The sequence below is a fragment of the Idiotropiscis lumnitzeri genome, chromosome 15 (assembly GCF_059441095.1).
Source record: "Idiotropiscis lumnitzeri isolate Australia: NSW breed Sydney's pygmy pipehorse chromosome 15, RoL_Ilum_1.0, whole genome shotgun sequence".
In the NCBI taxonomy this organism is placed as follows: domain Eukaryota; kingdom Metazoa; phylum Chordata; class Actinopteri; order Syngnathiformes; family Syngnathidae; genus Idiotropiscis; species Idiotropiscis lumnitzeri.
Window position 1 is genome coordinate 12040484 of NC_142405.1, and position 25941 is coordinate 12066424.

Genomic DNA, 25941 nt, shown 5'->3' on the forward strand with positions numbered 1-25941 from the left:
CACAGAGACTGCAGCATGATTATTTGGAAAGGAAAAGACCCCAAAAATATATATTTGTCCTAGAGCAGATGTTGCGTGCGCTTTGTGCATGCGTGCCAGAGAGAACAAGTGATCGACATGTTTCCTGTCTTCGAGGAAGTCTCGGTGTGCACGTGTGAATGTGTTCCGGGCACTCCCATGACGTGTGCGTGTGCGCGTCTGTCATGACTACAAAATTGTGGTGTCACTTTGAGACTCAAGTTTTGACAGATTCCAAACAGTTAAGGGAACAGAAAACGACAAGTTGGTCTCAGCTTAAATACGACAGAATTCACAATTCATGTACAAAAAAAAAAATACTGTAAAAAGGAGTCCATAAATCCCGATCCAGTTCTTTTTTTTTTTTCCTTTTTGCAATGTTTGAACTCGTTAAGTGTCAAGTTCAATGCTGCCTACAGAGAACGTATTGTTCACTCCACGGTATTCTATTACGTACTTGTTTTTGTTCAAGGTGTCCCTTTTCACTGTGTGTCTGTTTCGTTTCAAGGAATAAACACAGAACATCTTATTTCACTTTAAAATTTTCAAAATAATCAGGATCCCCTTAACTATAGTCCATCTATCCATTTTTTATTGTTTGTCCTTATTGTGGTCATGGCTGCGAGAGGCACAAAGAGTCTCTAACGTTCGTGCCGAATTAAAATGACAATTTAAGTTGTAACACATGCAACTACTTTATTCGCAGATAACAATCTCCTAGACTCCAACCTACAAATCAGATGAATTAAGGGTGGCATGCCAAATGACGGATGTGTTATGAAATGCAGTGGGCCATTTCTTCCTTCTAAAGAGCCATTAATGGAAAGAATGTGTTAACTCCGCTCCCAAACGAACTTCACATTTCTTGTTTATCGGATTTCCAGATCCTTTATGATGAGGAAAGGTTCAACAGTGTGACCTTCTGGATGTTCTTTACAGTCTATATATATCTATATATATATCTATATATATATATATAGTTTAGTGGTACATTTGGCTTATGCACTGGCAGAGCTAAAGGGGGGATGCGGGGAACCCCCCCCCCCCTGTAATATAATTGCACCCCCCAGGTGCCAGGCCAGATCATTTTAGATTTAATTTAGAGATTTATGAATGATTTATTATTATTTTTTATACCCCCCTCATTCTCCTTAGATAACATACAAGGAATGTCTCAGCGTTTTTCTGAAGATTTGTGTTTGTACATTTTGTTTGTTTTGTGGACCCCTGAGATAGCCTTGAACCCCCCATTGCAACTGATAAAAGTCTAGCTCCGCCACTGCTACCAAGAGTCCCATGGGCATCAAGGGGTTCTTAGAATGGTTGTAAATGGATCAACACACACAGGCGTTGAAAACAAACGTACAAACTCGAACTTTAACCTAACGTGTATATTCTTAACCTCTTGAGCTGACTCATCCTTTTAAAATAAATTAAGTAAAAAAAAATCCACACAAAGAGTAAAACTTTATACTTACTTGAACTGAATAAGTCTTGTGAGGAATGTTGGAAAAGATTTATTGTGACTTTAGTTGTTTTTTTGTAGCTTGTTGTGTACTATTCATTTTCAACACACTGAATTGGATCACGGATGGATGGATGAATGGATTTAAAGTAAAAATAACATGTAGGTGAGCACATTGAGAGGTTTTGCGTCATTGTCAGAGGAATTCTGCCAAACTATCCCTGGTGTCCTTTGTGATGAGCAGTGATCTATGCATTGTTGCGTTTGCCAATCCCTTTAGTTACACTGAAGTCTCGATTTAACTCTGCATGGTCAGGTCAGATGAGTTTTTATGTTTTTTATGACTTATAAATGCTTATATTTACACAGTAAGGCATATTTGAAAGTTTTCACCTGATTTCTTGGATTCCATTCCGCCTTTTACAGTAAAAATGTGCTCATTCAAAATGAACCTTGCCATTTGTCTCCATGCAAGCCCCCAAAATTTCCTACTTCCTTCTGAGAATTCAATCTGACTTTGCCTTTCATTCATAATACTGTTGAGTTCACACTTACTCGCAATGTGTCTCAGCTGCTCCTGTTTCTGGTAAGTGTGGGCATGTGTGTCATTGATCATTACTACTAAACTTAACCGCACCCACCTAGCACTGTAAATTGTTTTGTGACCGTCTGTGTCCTTTGACGGTTTTATGATGATTTTATTACGACAAACTCCTCCCTCCAAAAAAACAAAACAAAAACAAAACACACACAAGACAAAGCATGTATTTTCAGTTTGTTCAATTAAAACAATATTTATATAAAATAACAGTTTGGGACAAATGTATCTGCCTGGCAGACATAGCTGAACTACATAGAGTACTTCTGGATAATATTAGAGTATTGCAGTGGGCTACAGAATTAAATTATGTGGTAGCAGCGCCTGCTTTCAAGCGCACCCTCCACCACGCCTCTGTATTCCGAGAAGTACTGACGAAAGTGCACGTTATTGTGATTATTATCATTATGGTCCTCCCACGTTCACTGTTCTTCAAGTAGTCTTTGTCCACATCACCATCTTTCAAGTTATTGTCTTTATGTGTCCGGAACAGAACACAGTTTGTGCTCGTTAAAGTTGAGTAAATGGAGAACGGTGCAGTGCCAAGTATGTTCTCCAGGTGGCACTCTCCTGACGAGAGTGTTAATGTCAAACTCACGCAGAACAATGTCATAACTTGTAAGGGAATTCCAAAAGGAAACCTTGGGCGACATTGGTGAGGGGCAGCTCCGAAACCTCCCTCCCTCCGCCGCAAAGCTCCATGATGCGCCTCCTGCAAAGTTCCTGAAGTGTGGGCTCCCATTTCCTGTACGGGACCCTCAGGCTCCTCTTGGGGCAGTTGGTGTAATGTTCCAGAAGGGCAAAGAGGCTGGGGAAAGTGCGCTCGTTGCCGGCGAGTGAGAATTTCTGCCGTTTGTAGTCGATGCGCACGCTGACCGGCCCGCTCTTGGCGTGATAGGACAGCGTGAAAAAAACGTCCTTCTGTCGGCTGTCCCGAATGAGGTAGCTGCCGTTCGGGGCGTCCTTCAGCATGCGGTGGGCCTCCTCTACTCCTAGAGGGCCCCAGTAGAAGCCACTCAGCTCCAGTTTGGCTGCTGTTTCCGTGATGATACTGCAGTCCTCTTTGCAGTTGAACGTGGGGAAGTGGGTTAGGTACTTGCATGGCGTGGACGCAGACCTCTGCTTGGGTTTGGGAACGGCCGAGTGCTGAAGTTGCGCCAACTCGGAAGATTCTGAGCTCCAGGAGCCTGACAAGCGATGCTTGCCGTCTGCTGCGCTGTTGACTACCATCCTCCAGGAGGCTCCAAACCCTCTCCCATTTCTGATTACCACCGTGGCACCCTGAAAGAGACACCAGGAGGTCAGTACGGAATCACAAATCACATCATGTCATGGATGACTGTATTAGCAATTTATCACTCACTAACTTCAAAAATATTAAATTCAAATATATTGTCCTTAAGAAGTGTAACACCATCCATAGTTTGAACATTTAATTCAGTGATTCTTTTACATGTCACAAGAGGGCGCCCCACACCCCTTGCACCGTAATTTAAGACTCACTAATCCTCACAACAGCACACCTAGGCAACCCAGTCAGATCCAATAATAACTCAAGATGACATACAATTTAATTATTATGCGCGCACACTTCCAAAAACTACTGCGTTTTGGTAAATGTTGAGGGGCAAACAATGACATTCATGTAAATAATTTAGATGCAGATGTAATGAGGTGTCCAAAAATAATCAAACTCCTAACATGTTTTGTTTACATCGTACCCATTGCAAAATAAATATATAAGAATTATTTTATTTATCCTGTATAGCACACTACACAAGGTAACTTGATCAAGCTTCAAACAATCAAAGAAACAGCACCTAAAAGCACAAGACAACATCAAACGACATTTAGAAGCAAAGCACAGAAAACTAAGGTAACTTACAAAAAAATAGTGAAACATTGGCACAGAAACACGTGACCTTCAAGACATTTAAAACATAAGTAAATAAGTGAGTTCTTGAAATTAATAAACTCTCTCTCTCTCTCCCTTTCTCTCTCTCTGTCTGTTTTATTTTTAATTTTGAGATAGTGGGTGGACAGGACCACTCCCAGAGAAATAAAACTGCTATATTTGCATTTTTGCGCAATACCACCAACAACAAATATGTAAATTAGCCTGCACGTGTCAATTGTCTGCATTGGAGTACCTTATTTTAAACTGCATTGACTGTGTTACGTTGTACTGGTTGTTGTATAACTGTTTCTAACCCGTTTGCAAGATGAGTTCCATTTGGGTGCAATGAACACACACATGGTAAACATTTGGGAGTTGCGTTTGCTCAGGCTGACTTTCACATTTGATCATAAACGTAAAATGTTTCTCATTTTTCTCTTAATCTATCACGTTGAAGCACTTTGTGAGTACAAATACAAAGCACATTTTACCAAGATACTTTGAAGATGACCATTTTCCAAATCCAAACAGCTGGAATGCTCGAAAGCAAAGTTTAACTCCCCTTTGAAATCCTCCGCCAGCACACAAAAAACATACAAAATGACAAAAGTTCATCGATGCCCAGCAAGTCTCACCGTTTTTATTTCGATTTAATTCCCAAGTTGTCGAGTACAGTTTGTTGCCTGCCTTATATTCGTCTCCTTTTTATAAGTGTCGGTGTCTCACCCCGCTTCTATCGAGTACAGTTTGTTGCCTGCCTTATATTCGTCTCTTCTTTTACAAGTCACTTTTGCTATGCAAAGCCCGCCCACTTAGAGGAGAGAGACAGAAACGAAACTGAAACTGTTAGTTCATTTCATGTCAAGCGACTTGCTTATTGGAAAGGTTTCAACCGCAATGCCCCCATGACTGCTGCGTGTTGGCTACGAGGCAAGTTCATCATGTGTTATTTTATCATTTAAATATTTACGTTTTGCTGTTTTTAATTTGTAAATGTTTGCTGAGGACCTCTAGTTACGATGTTTTGGAGGTGGTTTGGTGGAATAGCTCTTCAAACACAATAACTGTATCCTGTGTAACTCTATCCTGGTAAAAAAACAAATAATAATAATGAATGCATCCGTTTTCCAGTGTCAACCGAACACGACTCCCAAAAACTCATGCATCAACATAAGATGGAAAAAAATGAGGATGTACCCCCAAAACCAGTTTGACCCATGGACATTATTGTGGACTCATGCCCAAATTTGAGCAGGAAAGGAAAGTCTGTCATTTAGGTTCGAAACAGCCATTTCAGGAGAATGGCCTCTTTGCACGTTGCTGAAACAAAACTGGGTGTTTTCCTATTTTTGAGAAACTGCTTTATTCTACCCACTGTGCTTACAGGTCCACTATAAATATACATCGTTGTCGTACATTCTTCTCCAAAGCACCAAACAGCAAATTAGAGAAAGGCTTTAATGCACATGTGTCAAACTCAAGGCCCGGGGGCCAGATCTGGCCCACAACCTCATTTTATGTGGCCCGCAAAGGGCAAATCAACTGCATCAACTTCCTGTTTCTAGCATATTTTCAACACTTTTAACAACACTGAGATATGAGATATTGCCATTTATTTGTTACCAATCCTCCCCTTTTAAAATAAATTGAAAAATTGTTGAACAATTACTTACTAGCTTCTGATTTCAAAACTGGCTTTCCAATCAATTTATATGGGTTCACAGTCATACCGGCCCTCTGAGGGAAACCACAACTACGATGTGGCCCGTCCACAAAAATGAGTTTGACACCCCTGCTTTAATGCATGGGTCACCAACATGACGCGCGCGGGCACCAGCTAGCCCCCAAGGACCACATGAGTAGCCCGCAGGCCTCTTCTAAAAATAGTTCAGCATTGATTGGACTTTGTCATTTCCGAGGAATGTTATAAAAGTGATGATTTTAAAATGTAAACATATTAATTTTTTTCCCAATTACTGCGAGAAATCATTATCATGGTCAGTGTCTTCACATAAATGATTAAGTATTAACATTTAAACATAGGTTGAGCATTTTCTTTAAATTAATTTCAGAATTGTGCATGAACCTGGCAGGCCTTTGCATTAATCTATACTCCAAGAAATACCTCTCAGTTTCAAAAAGTCTGATGATCGCTGTTTGGGAAGGTTTGTTTGATCTTAATTTACATCCTATCTGATGCGCAATCTTATTTATCATGCAGCGGCAAACTTAATATCCCTGCAATGAGAAAGCAAATAGGAGGCAACACATGTTTTCCTGCTATTCTGTTCAAGTTCATCGGAAACACTGAGTGTGACTCCGGATACTACCCGGCTGTCCTTGCCGTGAACATCATTGCTTGCTTGTTTATCCCTTAAGTTTCATTTCAGTGAAAGAGTCACCGGGGAGTGCGTATGTTCTTTCTATTTGCAGTGCATGTGCACACACCAGTTGGGGTGGATTCGTTCAAATGACGGCAGAGCATCAATGCAGTGCATATGTTACTATTGAAACGCTATAAAGAAATCAGTTAGTGTAAGCGTCGTTCACAGCTCAAGACACACTAATATGTAATATGATTAATGCATGAGTTATAACAACATTTTTGCATTGCATCATACTCATTTAATTTAGCCTCATATAAAAATAGTTGGTGCATCTTACAGTGTGATCTGACTGCATATTAATAACCAACATTTTAAATGAATAGCTCGCTGACCATATCATTAATAATTGAGCATTACTATTTTAGATATTTTCTCTCATAGAATACACAAGTGTAACTAATGAAGTGGTCTGTGGAGCTGTGTTGCAGTTGGGATACATTCGTGATGGCGTCGTTCAATAGTTACATAAGAAGTCTTTACAACTAGACGGATCGATGGACTGATGGCCGGACAGACGTCAGTGTTATTATTTGCGTAATTGCATGCACTTCCTTGTCTGGAAATGGAAAGGCTTCCTGGAAGGTGTGTTTGTGTGGTTGTCCGCAAGACTGACAGGGAATGTAATTAAAGGGAAATGAAAGTTTATGACCATTGTTTGCATTTCTTTCCTTTTAGCTTTGCTTTTGGACATCAGGATGTACATCCCCCGCCATCCTTAACACTTCAGCTCCGAGCTGTTACCATGTGCGTCAATGATTGTTTAGGACAGTTTCAACATCCCCTTTCAATCACATTTCGTCATAAAGTATTTTTATTTTAATATTTACGTCTGCATGGATTTATTAACTTGGCCCAGTAAGTCCCAAGATTTGTGGAATTAAAAATAGAGCACCTAGATGTTTGTTTGGTTTTTTAAAGAAAAAAAAGCATAAGGGAAATGTTTCTTCGTGTATCTGCTTTGAATTTTTATATTTGCATTTTATGGCACAATAGCCATCTTGTGAAACCACTTTGTAAATTTACGAACTGGTAAAGAAGTGGAAGCAGAGCTGCGGGGAAAAGAGAAGGAGCATTCCAGTGAATCGCTACAGATTTTTTGAAGGTGCAATTTCAATGAATATTCTGAGGCATTTATGACTCTTACCAGCATAGTGATCAGATTGTGATCTGCTGCAGTCGACTGTTTACACTCATGTAAATGTGAAAGTAAACCGGCCTGCTTCTATGAATTGCAACGGCTTATGAGAAGCAACAGCTGTTTTAAAAGTTTTAACAAAGTCCAAAAAGCCAATTAAAATGCTTCTTAATGAGTTACAATATACAATGGGAGTTGTTTGTAAAATTACATGTTCAGTGTCACTGAAATGTTTAATTGGAGATTCATTTTATTGCATGCTTTACATGTGCAGATTCAATAGATATAGGGTTAAAAAGTAAGGCCTTAGTTACAAAGTTTCTAAATCCATCCTAAAAGGCAATAAATGCGCAGATGTTCCTACAGTCCATCGTTGATAATCCCTACTGCTAGGTCACTCTCAAACTCAGTCAGAGTGAAAGTGAAAGCAGCCTGAAAATTCGTTGGCACTACAAAAGGTTAACACGCAATTCACCTCCCTTCCCTACTTACGTGAAAAGCTTCAAGTGGAAGGAAGCAGAGACGATTATCCATATAGGGATGTGGCATATACTTAGTATGAACTGAGTGGACATCATTTGCGGACTCCCTTCATGAGTGTGAAGGTTCCAGCCGGGCTGATGGTCTAATTCACACCACTGAGTAGTTGCCAGAAAAGCAAAAATAAATACTAAATGGAAAGATGAAAATAGAACAATAAGTAAATCAATCAGATGAATGCATAAAGTCCCCAGTATGTCTGTAGATATATACAAAGTAAAAGACTTTTTACAAAAAAAGCTGGTCGTCATCCAAGGTTTATTGTTGTGGCACTAACTACCTTTGGATTGTATCACCGAAATGATGGCGTCGACTTGATTTAATACAGTTCAGGTGTTTTCCATTACTTCATGATTGGGCCCGCCTGAAGAACCAGTTATTACATCAACGACATTGTTCTGGTGAGTTGGATTCTTAATCATTCATTTTGATTCGTTTCTATTCCCAGGCCATCAAAATATGACTTCATGTGAAAGCAACTATGTTACGAGAATCCTTTTATGCTGCTGTTTCCGTGAAGAAATTCTCATTCATGTAATTTGATCTGCAGTTGGAGCATCTGTGTCAATCCCTTTTAGGGCCCTCATTGTTTGCAATCTTAGTGACAGAAAAGTGAAAGTTATCCTTTTATGAAACATTTGATATATTTTCTCTGGGTTGAACCACTTACAGTATGTGCACTATGTGGAGTTTTTTCTTATTGGTAGTTTTAAAAAATAAATAAAAAATATGAATTTTGTGGTCAAAGATTTGAAAGCAAAACTACAGTGGGTTTGTTTCAAAGTGTGACATCGCTGAAAGAGGGAAGCAGCACTTCTCTGTAATTATTTTTCAAACAAACAGGATCTATGTAAAACATTTACCGTAAGCGCTGCATAGTCTAATACATTGACGGGAAGCTTTAATTTAATAAAGAATACAGAGGAACCTCCAAATTCTGGGATGCTGATTTTCATTTCAACAGAATTTTCCAATAAAGGGGATGTGAACCCAGTACATTTCTTAACAAGACTGCAACCCCACTAATCGAAACCCCACATTCTTATTAATATTATGTTGGTATAATATGAGTTAAACATTAAAATCCACCCATTTTTTGCCATCTCAGGGGGCAGCCATTTTGCCACTTGTCGTCGACTTAAAGTGACATCGCAGTTGCTCAGGACTCAGTAAACAACCAATCATGGCTCGGCTCAGAAAACAGGTGAGTTGTTATTGGTCGTTACCTGAGCCCTGCATTGGAAATATTTTTTGGGTGACTTTTAAGAAATGATGTAAATGAATAAACTGTCATACAAATATAAAGATGTCACTTGTGATGTAGTGGTTCACTTGCCTGACTTCCAAGCAGGCAGTGTGGGTTCAGTTGACACTCAGTGACGAGGTGAAAGTGCATGTGAATTTTTGTATCTATTTCTAGTGTATACAGTATGTGTGATCAGTCCAGGGTGAAATTTTCTTGTCGTCATCTGAAGTCAGTTGGAATCGACTACAGCTTTCTGCAAGTCTTAACAGGATGAGCTGTTTAGAAAGCCATCACACATTTACTTTTCGACATCACTGGTACCCGTTTGGTATCATCGCCAATGGCACAAAAAGCCAAAGAAAAACATCAGGTAGTTCTTTAGATGTGGGTTGAAATCCAAAATGTACAACTCAAGAGGAGTTCTCGTTACTAGTATACTGTCGTTTGAATGACATTGGCCAGTGGGATGGATTCTAAAGGCCTTGGGCAGATTAGATAAACATGTCAGCTTTTTGAGGCTGAAATCTAATTGGACAAAATGCAGACATCCACATAGATTACCGGAAGCGATGCAGCCATGAGAAAAGGCAAAAAAAAATTAAGAGAATACACTGTTTGGGGAAAATAAATACAAGCTTGGGAAATAGATATTATAATTTAGACTGTAAAAGGTGGGTCAGTGCTTCTACGATTGTTTAGGCGAAAAGAGAAGCACCACCACTCGTGTCATGTTTCAATTTGGGGACCATTCCTCTTAAATATTTGGCCACATGAAATTGTGAAAACATGAAAAATGTTATGAATTCAAGGCGCAATGACTGTTTTATTTTTCATTTTATTTTTTTTACGTAATGTAAATTCAACTGTACAAAAAACAAAGCCTGACAACAATGGCACCGACAGTCTAGTATTGCGATAAGTAAGATATCCGCTAGAGGGCGCCGTTGTATTCGCTGTCATGGGCTTATAGAAAGGAAGTGAGGACACGTTCAAGAGGGATCGTAAGAGTGACATTGAGGTCAGAAGAAGCTGTTGAGTGGGTGTGTGTATTTTTCAAGGTGGGGAAATGGAAATGGCCACCAGGCTGAAAGGAGAACGTCTCTTTCTATTTGTACCTCTTAACTTATTTCCTCACACTTGCATATCTCCGGCTGCTCGAATGAAATCCAATCTATAAGATATTTTTAGCGGTGCTGCACACAGTGCAATGACTTTCTCATCACTCATTTTAAATTGAAACTTTTTTTCCCCACCTTTTCAGCAGGTCTTGTGCATGGTTGTGATGTGTGTGCAGGAGTACCTAATGAAGTGTCCTGCATAGCCATTCTGTAAGTTGGAAGCTATTTTTTAAGCATAAAATGTCGCCTCATCACAATAAGTCAGCAGACTTTTACAGGCATCTGCACACGTAGACCTAGACAGTGCTCAAGCTGCTACACTTTTCCCCTGTATGACACAAAGTACCCTTTTGCTGAAGATTTTTTTTTCTTCACATATCAAAAATATATAAATAAATAAAAAAAGAAATTAAAAACTCGGTCATCAATTCTTGATATCTGGCTGGTGTTTATTTGGAAGAAGTCGACGTATGATCCAACCTTGATGCCAGCCCTGACGTCTACCAGAGAACATGCAATGTAATTAAGAAAGAAGAAGAAGCAGAGAAGGTCCTCAACAAAATTTCCAAAATTGTCAAGAAGCAGGGAGAATATATGCCTGTGAGTATTGCTGTATGCCCTGTTTGTACGGTAATTGTTGTTGCACTCTGAATGTCTCAAGGTAGCAGTTATTTGAAGGTTTATAACTACTGTACTGTTATTTATGCTAATTTACATCAATCATGTTTTGCATTCTAGCTAGCAGACTTTCATTCGACAAAACTATATGGCTTGGAGGAACAAATGGATGTGTGTGTGTGTATATATATATATATATATATATATATATATATATATATATACACATGTGTATATAATTCAAATAAGAATTTCTTTATTTTGGGTGTTAAGTAGGGATTGGGGTACATCGTAAATCTAAATATTGGGCTGATATTGGCCTTACTTAAATACCAAAAAAAATAATAAATCAGACATTTAGTAATCCTTTCTCTGAGTAGGTGACACTCTACTGGATTAAAAAAAAAAAGGTTTTTATTCACTATTATTTTGTCGTTGTGGTAAATGAAATTTTATAGCCTATTTCAAATTTTGAAGTGGTATTGGTATATCATGTGCACTCAAAGAGTAAATACTCGTACTGTTATTGGTCCAAAAAAGTGTTATCAGTTATCCCTAGTTTCAAGTTTTTGGGAGGGTTAAACGTTGCAAAAACGTCTTATTTATTGCCACCATATAGGTCTCTTTGTGGCATATTTTTACCTATTGTGAGTGGTTCTGGAACATATCTGCCACAATCAACCGGGGGTTCAATACAATAATGAACAGGCCACTGCATCTGTGGTGAATCTTGGTTGCTGCTGTCTCCAAAATGCATGCAGCATTCGTGCGACTCAAGTTCCTCCTGCACAGGTGAAAACACAGCAGCTGGAACAGCACTTCGTGTTTGTTGTTTACACCCTCCTCGGGCCAATAGTGGGAGGAAGAAGCAATGAGAACCACAGTGTGAGAGGGGAATTGACTGGACCAGTGTGGGAGCAGAAAAGGGAAAATATGCTTTAAAAAATACAGTGAGAAAGTCCTCCAGCAAAACACAACTTTTAGCCTCGCCATGCCTGCCAACTTTCTATCGTGCACAAATTTACAAATAGGATCATTTTAATATTTTGTCATGAATATGCAATGAGTTGCAGTACAGTGTTGCTTCTTGAAGATGCGGAAGGAGCATAGATGAGAAAATTATTCCAAAACATTTTACAGTACAGTGATTTAATAGTGGACCGCTGCGTGATAATTAAAAAAAATGAATTGTACTTTAGCCATCCATGTTACACAGCATCATTATTGTCCTTTCGTCCGAAACACGCTTTCCCTGCTTATAGTTACATCAGATCCTGGAGAAAAAGAGAAGAGTGGCTTATGTGTGAAATGAGTCACCATGTGACATTCTATATATACATCCATCCAGGTACTCACAGGGAGTCCTTACGTCAGCACCAGAGCCCCTCGATGCCGAAAACCGCCGCAAACTAAGACATTTCCATCATTTTACAGTCTGCAGGGTCACGTGATTATGTAACAATGCAGATATCTGCCGTTCCCATCTCAGATGTTTCATAAGACAAAATGTTAACTCTTTGATTATTCAGTGTTGGTATCTTGCATTGATGTGAGCATAGTGAATACCACTTGCTGTTTTTTTTTTCAGCTGAATCAAACTCATCTAGGTCATTTGTTGTTAGCCGGCTCCAATTTTGTGTGTGTTGATATATATGAAGTAGTGTGTCACTGTGAGACTGCTTTCAAACAAGTGGATGACCTTGAATCAATGTTTCACACTTACAAGACTAAACATGAATATTGGGCTTGTGGATTATGAGAAAAGCAGCAAAATCCACTTATCTATCTCAGGGGGCGGCCATTTTGTCTGTTGACTTGTTGAATAAAAAAAAATTATTCGATGTATGCAGTAAAAGTGAAAACTGTTGACTGGCAACCAGTCCAGGATGAACCTGATCAGACTAAGCACGTCAGAAAATTAATATAACAGCCACTGGTAAAATCCTGTCAACAATTGCCAGCACATTTGTGTATGTTGAATGTTTGATGCAGCTTTTTCCCTCATTGGGTTGTGCCGGTGTGCATAATGAAATGTATACCGGATGTATGCTCTTGAATAAACTTTGCAAACTCTTTGAAATGGAAGACATACAACAAACACAGGCAATCCTCTCAAATCCTTTTGAGAGCAAAAGAAAACAACTTAGCAGCTGTGCCTTTTCCCCCAACTCTTCACAGAACCAGAAATGAGAGAAATCCGGCAGAAAAGTGTGATGCAAAAACTGGACATCAAACGCCTTTTATTCAACCTTGACAACTTAGTATTTTTAACAGTGTTGGTCACTCTGATCTCACCAAGCTCTGCTTGCTTAAACATTTTAAGAAGCACTAAGTTTCATTTACAAACAAAATTTTAATGTTTGTTCCATTAAATTGTTTTAACGCGAGTCAAATAAGAATTCTGACTCACAGTCATATATATTCTATGTACAAAGAGTCTTCAATAAATTTAAGATGTATATTTTTTGAATGGATGTCACTACTTCTACTTTTACGAGTCGTTTTCGTTTACGCAAGTATCTGTACTTTTACTTAAGTACAGTATAAGGAGTGAAGACTTCCATTAGTGAAATTAACAGGTGGAATGTAGGCCAATGTGTATCTCTCTCTCTCTCTCTCTCTCTCTCTCTCTCTCGCTCGCGCGCACCCGTCGCCCGTCGTGCCCGCGCTGTGTGGCAAACGAGGAAGCAGTGTGCGCGCCGGCAGCTTCGCAGCCTCGTCACCTCCGCTCATCATAGAAATTGGCAGCAGGTCCACGGTGTCGTTCTTTCATTTGCTGCTCTCTGACCAGCACGAACCAACCAACCGAGAAACAAAACAAAAAAAAAACTGGACTTTATTTATTAATTTATTTTAAACACACCTGTTAGTGTTATTGTTGTCTGGCGCAAACTTGCGCTGAAAGTTTCAAGTTAAAACTCAGGTAGTTGTTGTTTGGAGCATGGCTGACAGCGCAGCGACAAACAGCGACGGCGAGGACGGACCCCGACAGCCCATGAGGGGCTTCGCTCGCCAAGGAGCCTTGCGTCAGAAGAACGTCCATGAAGTGAAGGACCACAAATTCATCGCGCGCTTCTTCAAGCAGCCGACCTTCTGCAGCCACTGCACCGATTTCATCTGGTGAGCACAGCTGCCTCTGATTGAATCACTCAATCGTTGGAGTTACATGACATACAATTTGAATGGGAGGATAGAAATTTTATGTTGATGAGATGTAACCGTGCATGTCAGTCAGTTTGAACTTTGGTGACTGCATGACTTAAAAGATGTGCATGTTCGCTACTTGCACGGTGTTCCATCATTCATACCAACTAAGTTCCATCTAGTTAGTACAAGATTAAACCTAGTGGTTGAAAGTAGTATAGCAGGAAAAAAAGCAAGTCGTTCTACTAGTGCTCCCTATCCATCTTAGAAGTGTGCTGAATTGTCTTACTTAGGAAGACAAGGAATGTACTAGTACATGGACAATTTTTTTGCGCACCAGTCAAGCAACATGTTACTAGTGATGCAAATGCATCTTGGTGCGACACCACTACAAATGAAATACTGTACGTTAACTAGTAGAATTTTACATCACTGGTTGCGCTTGAAGCTCACAAAAATCTTCTAGTGTACCGTTTTGCTTAACTAGTAACCTGTAGTTGGCTTACTAGTACATTCGCATTAAGAGAACAACTTTTTTGTCTCTCTTGTTCTAGTGCGTTGACCAATTGTCCCAAACTTAATTCGGCTATTAATATTTTGTTGGTATTAAAATATCTCTGAAATGTTACTAGCAAGATTCAGTTACATGCTAGTAGTCAAAGTGGCTCTAATAATGGGTGAAAAAACATGGCTACTAGTAGTAAGCAACCGTCATTCTACTAGTTCACCCTAATCCTTCTAGCGCCCTGAATTGTCTTACAACTGAGAACAGTGTAGGCTACTAGTACAAGGACCATGGACCTTGGCATTCTGTATTGCGGACCTTGTGTGATGAAAAACAGGTAATGCTACCGAGTATCGACTGCGAAAACGCTGCAGCTATTTCATAAAAACATAAGTATTCAGCTGCTGACACGACTTCATGTTTCCTTCTCTCTCTCTCTGATTGTTTCGATGTCCTCAACCCACCAGGGTTGTTGCACTCAAATTTATTAAATTAATTTCTATCTCTAGTTTGTCCTGATTTGCCACATTTATTTTTAGCGTTGTTATGAGTTACTCCCCAAACTACAATTATGCAAGCCTCACGATGATTGCTTTTTAATTTGATAATGGACACAGAAGAAGTGCGCCTTTGTGCATGGTTGGCGACCATTATTCTGATCTGTCTGTCTTTCTATCACTATGTGTCGATCTGTGATGCACGATGAGCAAGAACAATGCGTGCTAAGTGATTGCTCACATCTAGGGAGATCTATTTGCAGCAACAATGCAAAAATGAACACATGCACACGTCCGTTGGCATGATTATGCGACAGTGCCTGGAGAACCTTCCAACCTGTTGTGTGTGTGTGTGTGTGTGTGTGTGTGTGTTCTCTTCACAGGGGTTTTGGCAAGCAGGGATTCCAATGTCAAGGTAGGAGCTCAATCGACCCCATAAATCCAAGTCATCACTCCCCTCACAATTTTCACACAAGCGTTTTTAGCACCTATATGCAGATGTGGAACGGTGGTCGTCTCCCAACCCCAAGGTTGTGGGTTCGATCCCTGGCCCTTGTGACCATGTCGAAGTGTCCATGCGCAAAATACTGAATGAGAAGTCAGGGTGAAGCGCTTTGAGGTTCCTTGTAGGTGGGCCTGCGCTATGGAAGTGAAAGCCCATTTAAAAATGCGATGCTGATTTCCTCACAGAAGTATTCGCTCAACGACAGATGAGTAAGAAAGAAATGTGTGCAAACGATATGCTGGTGGAGGCGCAGGTTTGGAAGTGGAGGGTGGACTTGATTATTGAGTCACACAAAGTATCAAACTGGAATAAATGATGTGTAGGGGATGAACAGATAAAATGACAATTTTACCGTTTGACAACTCGGGCACTTTGCCTATTGTTGATCTCCAGAAAAGCACGCGTCCTACATGCTTTAAAGCTCGACTGAGGTTTTTAGCTTCCATTAATGATGTAGGAAACCTTTAGTGTTGTTGCATGGTATTTTTCAAGGGGAAGTCAACCTCCCCAAAAAATATTCTGTGTAATCTTCAAAATGTTTGGTACATACCTTCACGAGTCCAAACATGGCATTCTGATTCATATTGCCTTTGCGGAATATGAGTTAAGCCGTAAAATCCACCTTTTTTTTTGGTCATCTCCGGGTGGCCATTTTGTCACTTTCTGTTGGCTGAAAATGGCATCACAGTTGCTCAGGTAACGACTAATCACGGCTCACCTGTTTTATGAAGCTGAGCCATGATTGGCCTCAAAGGTATTTCGTTTTTGTGGAATAACACCAACTGTCACAATGAATGTCATTGCTTTGAATGACGAAAAACTGATTTAAAATAAAAAAAAAAAAAAATCAATTTGAAACGATTCTCAAATCGTTATGGCAAATTGCCCCACAATTAATCGATAAATTGAGAATATATTTTTTTTTTTACCAACAGCATTTTAGCACATTCAACAGTCATTCAAGTGCACAATAAGTTAATCATTGCTTAAAGAGTGTAAAAACTCAACTTAAACTTAACTTAAGTGGCGAAAGACAATGACATAATGTGGAGGTCTGTGATGTCGCTTGTCCCTCGCACTTTGTTTTAACATTGCTGCTAACGACGGTGCAAGTGAACGCACACACACACACAAAAAAACATCCACAACTTCTCTTTGAAAACAAGTGTCAGACGCTCAAGTCTGATTAGAATGCGAGTCCATCTCACTGAACTTCCTGTGTTTAAACTCCTTCTATTCTTGTCTTAAAGTACCTTGTTTAGGTTGCTTGCTGAAGGGAGTTTTTTCAAAATATGGACATCTGCCGTGATGTCATGCATGACGGCGGTTTAAAGTCTCAAAGTTGGTTTGTCATTTTGGTTTCACAAAACGAGACATCGCACGGAGATCAAGTGGTTTGCACAGCCACCTCTCAGTTCGAAGACTGAGGGTTAGAATGCGCGCTGGTGCAGTCTGCATGTTCTCCCCGTGCCTCTGTGCATTTTCTGCAGGTCCCCCGGCTTCTTCATTTACTTGCCATTAAGAGAACTGAATATATTTGTGAGGGGAGTTGAAACGGTAACTTTGTTTATTAGCCTGGAAACGTCTATGCTCAGTATTAAAAACACTAACAGCAGCGTTACTTCCTTCAATGACGAAGCAGAAGAGTGTCGCCACATTTTGTAGATCTCATCCAACCGCAAACCATGATGGAACACAAAGTTGTGACTCATTAATTCATACAACTCAAACCAAACCTTGATGGACTCAACCATGATCTCCTTTGAGACTTCACTGTATGGAATGCTTCAGTCTGTTGCATTTTTTTTTCCCCCTTTCAATCGTCCATCCTGCGCTCTTCTTTTAGTGCCCATCATCTCCCGTCTGGTCAGTTAGTTCCTAACACGCCTTCACTTTGTGTCTCTTAAGATCACAAATGCACAATATGACAATATGGAGATGCCTGCCTCTGATGTCTTTTCCTTTTTCAGAATATATATTTAATTTTATTCAATCATCCACTGGATGCATTCAAGGATTTTTCAGGTCTCCTAGCAACAGTGGAACACAACTGCCTATATGCCGTAAGATGGAAGAAGTGCTGTTCAGCACAGCGGCGTGATAGCTGATAATTAGCCGAGTTGAATGTGTGATGCGTCAATAGTGTCCTTTAGGAATGTATCCGCTGCGCTGCAGTGGGGGGGGGCCTCGGTTTGCTTAGAAAGGAACGCAGTGTTCTTGTAGGTGGGGGGCTAACTGGGTATTATACTGGATATGGGATGGAAGGAGAGAAAAATGATGTATGCAAATGGCCTGTTCTGTAACAACAAAGGAATTGTTACACACATACTGGAGGACTTGGATTTGTTCCCTTTGAATCTCAATTTTGGTTCTGTGAAGATATTAGACAAATCTGTGAGAATAACGTGAGGATGCAGCTTTTCTAGTCAAACATGACTTCAGCATCATGAAAGGAAAGTCCGTGAAGACTTACTAGTCGTTTAGTGTACGTGCCGGGGTACCGTGTCCTCAAACGCAACACAACTCAGAAATGTTCTATTCTATAAAAGCTAGACTTACAAGGTTCTTTTTTTTTGTAAGTGTACCTATAGTGTATCTGTACATTTATTCTAGACCAACCTTCTTTTTTATGTGAATGTGCGGTGCAGAATATGGTCCAGGATTTTGAGAGCTCGGGAAAGAAGGATATTTGCACCTTAGATAATTTGGAGTCACAAGTTGTATGAACATGTGCCTTGTGGTCTTGGTAAAAGACGATGTCAATGAAAAGATGGCCTCAGTTCCCTAAAGCAGTGGTCCCCAACCACCGGTCTGCGGGCCGGTTTCAGGCCGCCGACCACTTTGGACCGTCCGCGATGAGCTGCTCAAATGGAAAAAAAAAAAATGAATAAAGACTTGAAGTTGACGCATGTCAAGATGCTAATTGTCTCGGTCGCATGACGCTAATATTAAACACACAAGCTATGAAAACGATCGCGCTCGTCACATAGAGCGGCGAGCCCCACCAATCGCAGTCGCTTGAAGAGGTGTGTCTCCGTTAGTTTGTGAATGAACGTTTGTGCCACTGCATTTGACTTTTGATCCCATCCTAAAGTATGACTGCTACATGTGAGATACAAACAATACCATATACCGTATCATTTGCTTTGGTCCAGACAAATTAAGTTCGGCTAGCGCTTTGCACACACTTAGATTTTGTATCATGTTTTGCTGAGTCTCTCTTTTTTTTTTTTTTGTATTGTTGCTACTGTAAACAAGTAGCTGACCTGCCTGCAATTTGCATTCTGGATAGAATGTGAGACTGTAGTCCTCCTCGATTTATGTCTCACACAGAACAAAATGGGAGAGATTTGATTGCCCGCTGGTTTATTTATTATGTGAAATAGAAAGGTTCCCGCAGAGGCTCCCAGGAGAAATGGAGCGGCTGACAACAATACTTTTTGGCAGGGAAAGTAACATTACCTTTGACACTGCTTTTGGCCAGCCGCTTCCCTCATCTCTGTAGCAAATTCCATCCTGCTCCCGTCCATCCTTGCTTACACAATCTAGAGAAATCTCACAAACAAGATTTTGCATTGACTAATATTGCTTAATTTTGATTTCGAGAGGCATTTATTTTCATTCCAGAAACAAAAATTAGGGGCAGCAAGCAAATTAGTACGCGCTATTTGGAATCTTAGAAAATCCTTGTCATGTGAGAGTGCATGTGCTTTATGCTGTTCCAAAGCGTGAGAACATATTGAGTGAGTGCATACTTTGATTGGTTATGTGCGTTTTAAAGTGTGACATTTTAAACAACCGTGTCAACAATGAGTTTCAGTGTTTAACAGGCTGTCGAGTGTCCTCCACTGTTCCTACCCGGCATTAATGGACAAATGTTCCCTTTTGAGAGATTAAGAGGGATTGATGAGGGGATTGGTGTGAGTTAAGAATCACAGAGATAGAAAAGAGGGTAAAAGAAATTAGAAAAATAATTCAACTTAAAAAAAAAAGAAATAAAAAAACAAGTAGTGTTTTAACAATGTTAAGGGTTGTAAAAGGCTAATTGTCTGCAAAACAAATGAGCAAAAGCCATTTTTGGAGGACAACCTTTGGGCAGTCAGCCTTCTCCTACAAAAGATTTATACTGAGGAACACACTGTCATTAGTGGAGGATTTATATTTGCAATATTTTCTTCTAGCTTATGGCGTCATTTTTTTTCTTTTTTTTCTCAATTGATTTATATTTATAATAATAATAATAATAATATTCCCTTTATTAGTCCCACAATGGGGAAATTCGAGATTCGAACCCAGGCCTCCTGGGGAGACTGGGTCCTGAACGCGGCGCCTTAGACCACTCGGCCATCCTGGCATATCTTGTATTGTACTGCAATGTCCCTGTCAAATAAAGATGCATTATTATTATTAATAGTAATCGTAATAATAATAGTAATCGTAATAATAGTAATAATAATAATAACCATTGATAGTGTAGTACGTAATTGGTAAGTTAAAAATGACTTGCGCAATTATGCTATTTTGCTAACCATATAATGGACAACTTTAGGTCATAGTCAATCTTTAGAGGAAAACGCCAAAGAAAACACAAAATGCACCCAGAGGTGGCCAAAAATCCAAACTGTAGTACTTCAGGTGGTGGTGGACATCAGTGAGCGGTTCCTCTCTGGAAGGCAAACGGATGCGTGAGAATCACAATGGGAAGATTGGTAATAAACCAAATGGTGCAGAAAGCAGATGAAATGACATATGTGTCCTATGAGAGCCGAAATCTTAAAAGAGAAAATAACAGTGCCGTTTTTTTGTGTGTGTATCCTGGTGTACATTGGAGTACAATGGTGGAAAAGCAAAGGATGCCACATCATACACATAAGATTTCCGTCATGCCTTCAGCGCACTATTTCATCCAAAGTAACCCCTTAACAACATTTGGGGCAAATAGTGTGTCATTTGTGAGGACTTTCTTGAAAATCTTTGTGCATGAGTGAAACGGGTGCTTTGTGCTATCTCACAAGTACACGGTATATTGACGAAAATAGAGCAAGTCCAGCGAGGCAGCTGGTGGGAAATGAGTGAGAGACGTGCATGCTGCAATGACTCTTGAGCCGGAGTTGCTGGATGATTTTTTTTTAAAAAAAATTTCCTGGTAGGGAAGATAATGGACAGGCAAGAAGTGGTTTAGAAAATGAGGCGAAACGAGAGGAGATAAATGATGTGGGAGTGGAGATGCACTTAACACAAGCCCATAAATGTGTTCTTTGCTTTAGCTATTAGCGCCGTTCAGATGGTTTTTCTTCTTTGGTTCCATTTTTTTTTTTTATTTTGAAGGTCTATTTCTTCTTCTTTCTGACTGAAGAGGTGTCTTTGAAGTTTAATCGCCTGTCTCCTGTGTTTGCCATTAACCATGAAGCTGCTGGCGGGCACGGTGCCCACACTTCCTCTGGATTCTTAAAATATGTCCGTCCGGGTTCAAATGACTAAGTGAACATTTGCAAACAGTTGGTGTCTATCGGTGGTGCCTCTCATATCTCAGGTGCTTCTACAGCTCCAACCTGTGTGGGCGCCAGGTCTAAAAACATGCCTCCTACGCTTGCAAAACATGTGCATCGCTGAGTTCCCAAAGGCAGAGGGGAGCGGATAGGTTCTCTTTTGTTTTCCTCTTCTCTGTTTACCCACATTTTTTTGTTTTCGTTCTTTTGTCTTCTCCCTCGTTGATTGCCGCGGCTTCTCCTATGTCTCAATCTTTCTTGAACTTCTCAATGTCCCCCAGCCTCCTTCCTTCTCTGCTTTGGCGCCGCTCTTCCCTCTCTATCCAGCACTCTATCTCCCCCTCTTTTCTCGTGTGGTGTTGGAAGCTGTGGGCTTTGATTTTATAAATAGCTCAAGTGTTCCACTGAGAGCGACACCAAATGGGATAGATGGATGGATGCCTTGCGTGATGGATTTATGGAGGAGTGGGGACCGAGTGTGTAGGTGTGGAGAGAAAATGGATGGAAATCCAGGATCATTCAAAAGCTACAACTGGGTTGACAATATAACAGAAAACATGGATTGGGACGATCAACTGTGTTCTTGTGATCGCCATGAACACCAAGAAGCACAATATATGTGCTGTTATGGTTCAATATTTTGTCAGGTTATGTTTTTGTAGCTGCTCGTTTTATTTTATTTTTTTACATTGTTGCCATAAGACTCGGAAGAATTACATTACAGATCGAGATCAAGGTGCATATTTGGGATTTAGAGAGAGGGTATTTTATTAGATTTTAAAATCTGTAGGCCATGCATGTATTTTAATGACAAAATTGGCCCACATGCAGGATTTGGGTAACGACAAAGGTGTGCAGTTTTGGTGCTGATCCAAATTAGGATGGTTGTGCCATTGCAGAGGTCTGAACGCTCTTGAGATGCGGAGGGTGGGGGTGGCATTGGGTTCAAGTTGAGCTCTTGAGCTCGAGGGCATGCACTCATGGACTGACATTTGGCTGTAGGATTTTCAGGTAAACGCCAGAATTCCTCATTCCATTAATCGCAGCAAGTCGTCCAGGTCCTGGTGGAGCGAAGCAGACCCAGACCTCGTTTCTCCTTTGGCATGGTGTTCTTTTTTATCAAAACCTGTGTGATTTTTAAGCCGACTCTAACGGGCCGCACACCTTGCAAAAAGATCGCCGATTGTCAGGCCATCGACGTTTCTTAAAAAGTCATTGGTCTCATCAAGATATTTTTCGGCAAAGGTTAAAACGTGCGTTTTTCTTTTTTGTCAACAATGGTTTATGCTTTTTCCTGTTTTCAGATGTACAAATCAAAACCTTTCACCAGGTTGATTTATTATTTTTTTTCCACCCCGCTAATTTGTCTTTAGCAACTAAGCATGTGCCACACTATTAAAATCTATTGATTTTAAATTTTTTATTATTTTATTTTTCGCCGTCATGTTCAGCACGTTTTTTTTTCCCACCTAAAATAACCTTGTATCCGAAATTGAAAAACATCATGACCCATGTGTTTTGTCTGCTAAAATCAAATGTAAATGTATAAGGATGGGGAAATATTCTCCTGGGTTCTTATAAGTAGCTCTTAAGTGAGTTTTTTTCTCTTTTGCACTCTATATTCAACGTCTTCTCAAGCTCATACAGCATCCTCTCATAAGTAAAGTCCTGACTCGCAGTGACGCATAACAAACTTCTCCTGTAACGACCGATGTTTCCTCCAGTGAATTCTTCCTCTTTTGCACCGTAGAGAATGCTCTTGTTTTCCCATTTAAGAAATTGCCTTGACACCTTTTGATACACACGTGTACTTATTAAAGCAAGTTGGTGAGTCACTCACCTTCGTGTGACCTTGATCAATGATCACCTGATTGTTTTTTTTCATCAGCAATGTCTGTTCATTGCATGGGTTTCTGCGTTTTATTTTGTCTACAATTACACATGGATTGAAATAATTCATCTTTGATCTAGATTCACACATCTAAAAAGTGGTCACAGCATGGGTGTCTACTTATCTTCCTCAAGGCTTACTTGTCCTTGCCGCTGACATTTGTGGCAATTGTACACCCGTTGCTAGGGTGACACCTTAGCGACGTAACGGGGTGCATCAGACAACCAATGTAGGTCAACCCTGTTTCAGGTTTTATGCAACAAGACTGGACATGAACTATATATGCGTTAATGCTCTTTACTGTCAGACCACAAACAAACTAGAGATGCAACAATTAATCGATGAATTGACAACTCTTGGCAGCAATAATTGAAGTCAAATGTTTATGATGATGATGAGTGTTTTGCTGCATTTTCTACTTTGACTCTTTGTTCTGCTGCAAAAATTCTAGAGCACCTGAGCTTTTGCAAATTGACGGTCAAAGCTTTGCCTGCAAGACTTTTTTGGGTAGATAGCAGCCGTCATCTTTTCATTCATCACACAAAAACGTCCAGGTCGCGAAGCAGCCCCATTTCATCACCATGTTTTACCGTTGCTGTGATGTTCTTTTGATCAAATGCAGTGTTATTTTTACAGAAGTTATAGCTGTCCACATACCTTTTGAAGAAGTTAAACTTTCCACAGAATATTTCTCAAAAGGGATTGATGTTTTGGAGCAAATAACGTGAGTACGTAAAATGAAGATCGTGTACTTTTTTTTTCTGCCTCAACATTTTTGCCTCGTGTCTTTCTTAGAGTTGAATTCATGAACACTGACCTTAACTGAAGTTGGTGAGGCCTGCAATTTGTTGGATGTTGTTCTGGAATCTTTTCTGACCTCTGTGATGAGTTGTCCAGTTGTCATGCTTGTCCAAATTACCTTCTCAACATGATCAGTGTACAGCGTTGTCAAACCTACTGCAGTGTCTTAAAAAATCCAATATTTCCATAATGAGGTGAAATTTGAACTATTTCTGTCATGGTTTTTCAGCTCAAGTTTTGTGTTTGTTAGTCTGATGGAAAGCAGCTAACTATGTCACTGTTGCTCCTGAGACGCTTTAACTCTTTCGTAGACAGATGGTAACCTAGCAACAGGGGCAGAGAGCAGTCATCCTGGACCACTTTTTTTTTTTGCCGTCTCTGCCTCTTCGTTTATTTGCCTTTCTGCTGGTGCCGTTGCCCCGCATGGCATCCTATTCCAGATCAACTTTATTTTTAAAGAATGATTTTGAATGGAATCTTTTAAGAATAATCCCCACGTTTTTTCTCACTCTCGCGTTGGTGACCCACCTTGTGTCAATGCTAGCTAGCCCTTCGTCGAAATTAGAGCTCTAGTAAATGAGATTTGCGGGCTAGCATTTTTTTTCATCATGCGGCAAAGCGATATGACGTGCGATTTATGAGCGTGCACAACTGCCCATGTTTAAAGACCGACACACAGCCAGACAGCATTGGTCCGTTGCCAAGCATTGAGCGAATTGTTGTAGACGTTGTCCTGCTTTGCCAAGTTGCAGCGCACATTACTGTATACAGTCGACACACAAACGAGAGCAGTCACACTCCCGTATTTCCAGTTTGCAATGTTTGTTTTGTTTTTTTTAACCAACAATTGTTTTGTCTTCATTACCTATGACTACCTAACCTATGATAAAATAATCATCCAAAACCCAATAATATTATTGACCTGGTGTTTGTAAGAAATATGCCCAGGCCACATTAGGCACTTGCACAAAATTTTAGTTTCTTTTACATTTGATATATTCTAGTATGGTGACATATAGTTCTGCTTTGCTACAAATTACTGTTACAACTAAAAACGTAACTCATTGAGCCTATGAATTAAAACAAACCATGATGGCAATCTTGTATTTAATTATTTAATTGTGCAGGTAGACCTATTTTAGTGACTTAAGCCACCGCTTTGCAAGTTGCCAAGGCTGCAAAATTGACAGTTTAAGATGTTAGGAGGTTATTATTTAAATGATGTGATTTCAAGACGGATATTCAGGCAGATTAAAAGAGAAAATAATTGAAACGAAGCAACATCCTGAATATATTGTCCTTTCGAGGCATTCAACAGCAATCAGGTGAACGATGAGCCAATTTTGAAAGCCAGTGTTTGTAAAAAGAAACTTAATCTAAGAAAGAGATGAAGATATTTCACTCTGGATTAATGAGGGCTTCATGAAATTAAATGAAACTACATAGAGGGGTGGGGGTATTATTATCGCTCTTTTCATTGGCAAATGACAAACCTCCAGTGTTATTGTCTTACACTGTACTCTTGTAATCATCATTCTTTCCAATGCTCACTTTTAATTTTCTTACCGCGTTGCTGAAAACAGCAGGTAGAGTTTTGCGGAGGCGTAAAGCAACAAAGTGGCAGTTGCGAAGCAGGTGTGAGGGAGGAGGGCATGCGAGTGGTCCAAAGTTGATATACAGTATAAGAGCCGCGTGTGTGTGTGTGTGCGCGTGCGCGCGCGCGCGCGCGCGTGTTCGGCTGGACATGTTCAGTAGCTGGCTGTTCAGGTCACACTGTGGAGGCTGGAGTACTGCTGGTTTAAGAGGAAACCAAGAGCCCTCCACAGTCACACAAACAGAAGGAGAGCATAGAGCGCGGAATGCCTGAGCTAATGCACTGTGCCTCTTAAATTGCGTGAGTGTGTGTTGGGGGGGGGGGCTTAAAGTCGCAAAAATGTTAAAATATCACAGCTATTCTGTAAACACCGAAAGCATTGCAACAAGTGTTATTTGCATACAGAAAAATCAGCATCACCCAATATACTTTTGAACAAGGAAAGTTGTAGATGTTAAAAAAATTATCATTTTCATGCGTGCAATTCAACACT

The 25941-nt window shown here is 40.1% G+C and overlaps 2 protein-coding genes across 3 annotated transcripts in view; one reads left to right on the forward strand and one right to left on the reverse strand.

Annotated features, from left to right (window-relative positions):
• Nucleotides 1-2177: 2177 nt before the first annotated feature.
• socs1a (suppressor of cytokine signaling 1a) lies at nt 2178-4766 on the reverse strand. Its single transcript, XM_088316993.1, has 2 exons — nt 4614-4766; nt 2178-3362 (listed from the first exon to the last, which is right to left on the reverse strand). Exon 2 carries the CDS (start codon nt 3309-3311, stop codon nt 2691-2693), a length of 621 nt encoding a protein of 206 aa, XP_088173119.1. The 5' UTR covers nt 3312-3362; nt 4614-4766; the 3' UTR covers nt 2178-2690.
• Nucleotides 4767-13696: 8930 nt separating this feature from the next.
• Nucleotides 13697-25941, forward strand: part of prkcbb (protein kinase C, beta b) — a 73402-nt gene continuing 61157 nt past the window's right edge. For both annotated transcript variants that reach the window (XM_088316090.1, XM_088316089.1), the window contains exons 1-2: nt 13697-14142; nt 15552-15583. In XM_088316090.1, the coding sequence (XP_088172216.1) occupies nt 13964-14142; nt 15552-15583 (211 nt within the window). In that variant the 5' untranslated portion in view covers nt 13697-13963. The remainder of the gene's footprint in view (nt 14143-15551; nt 15584-25941) is intronic.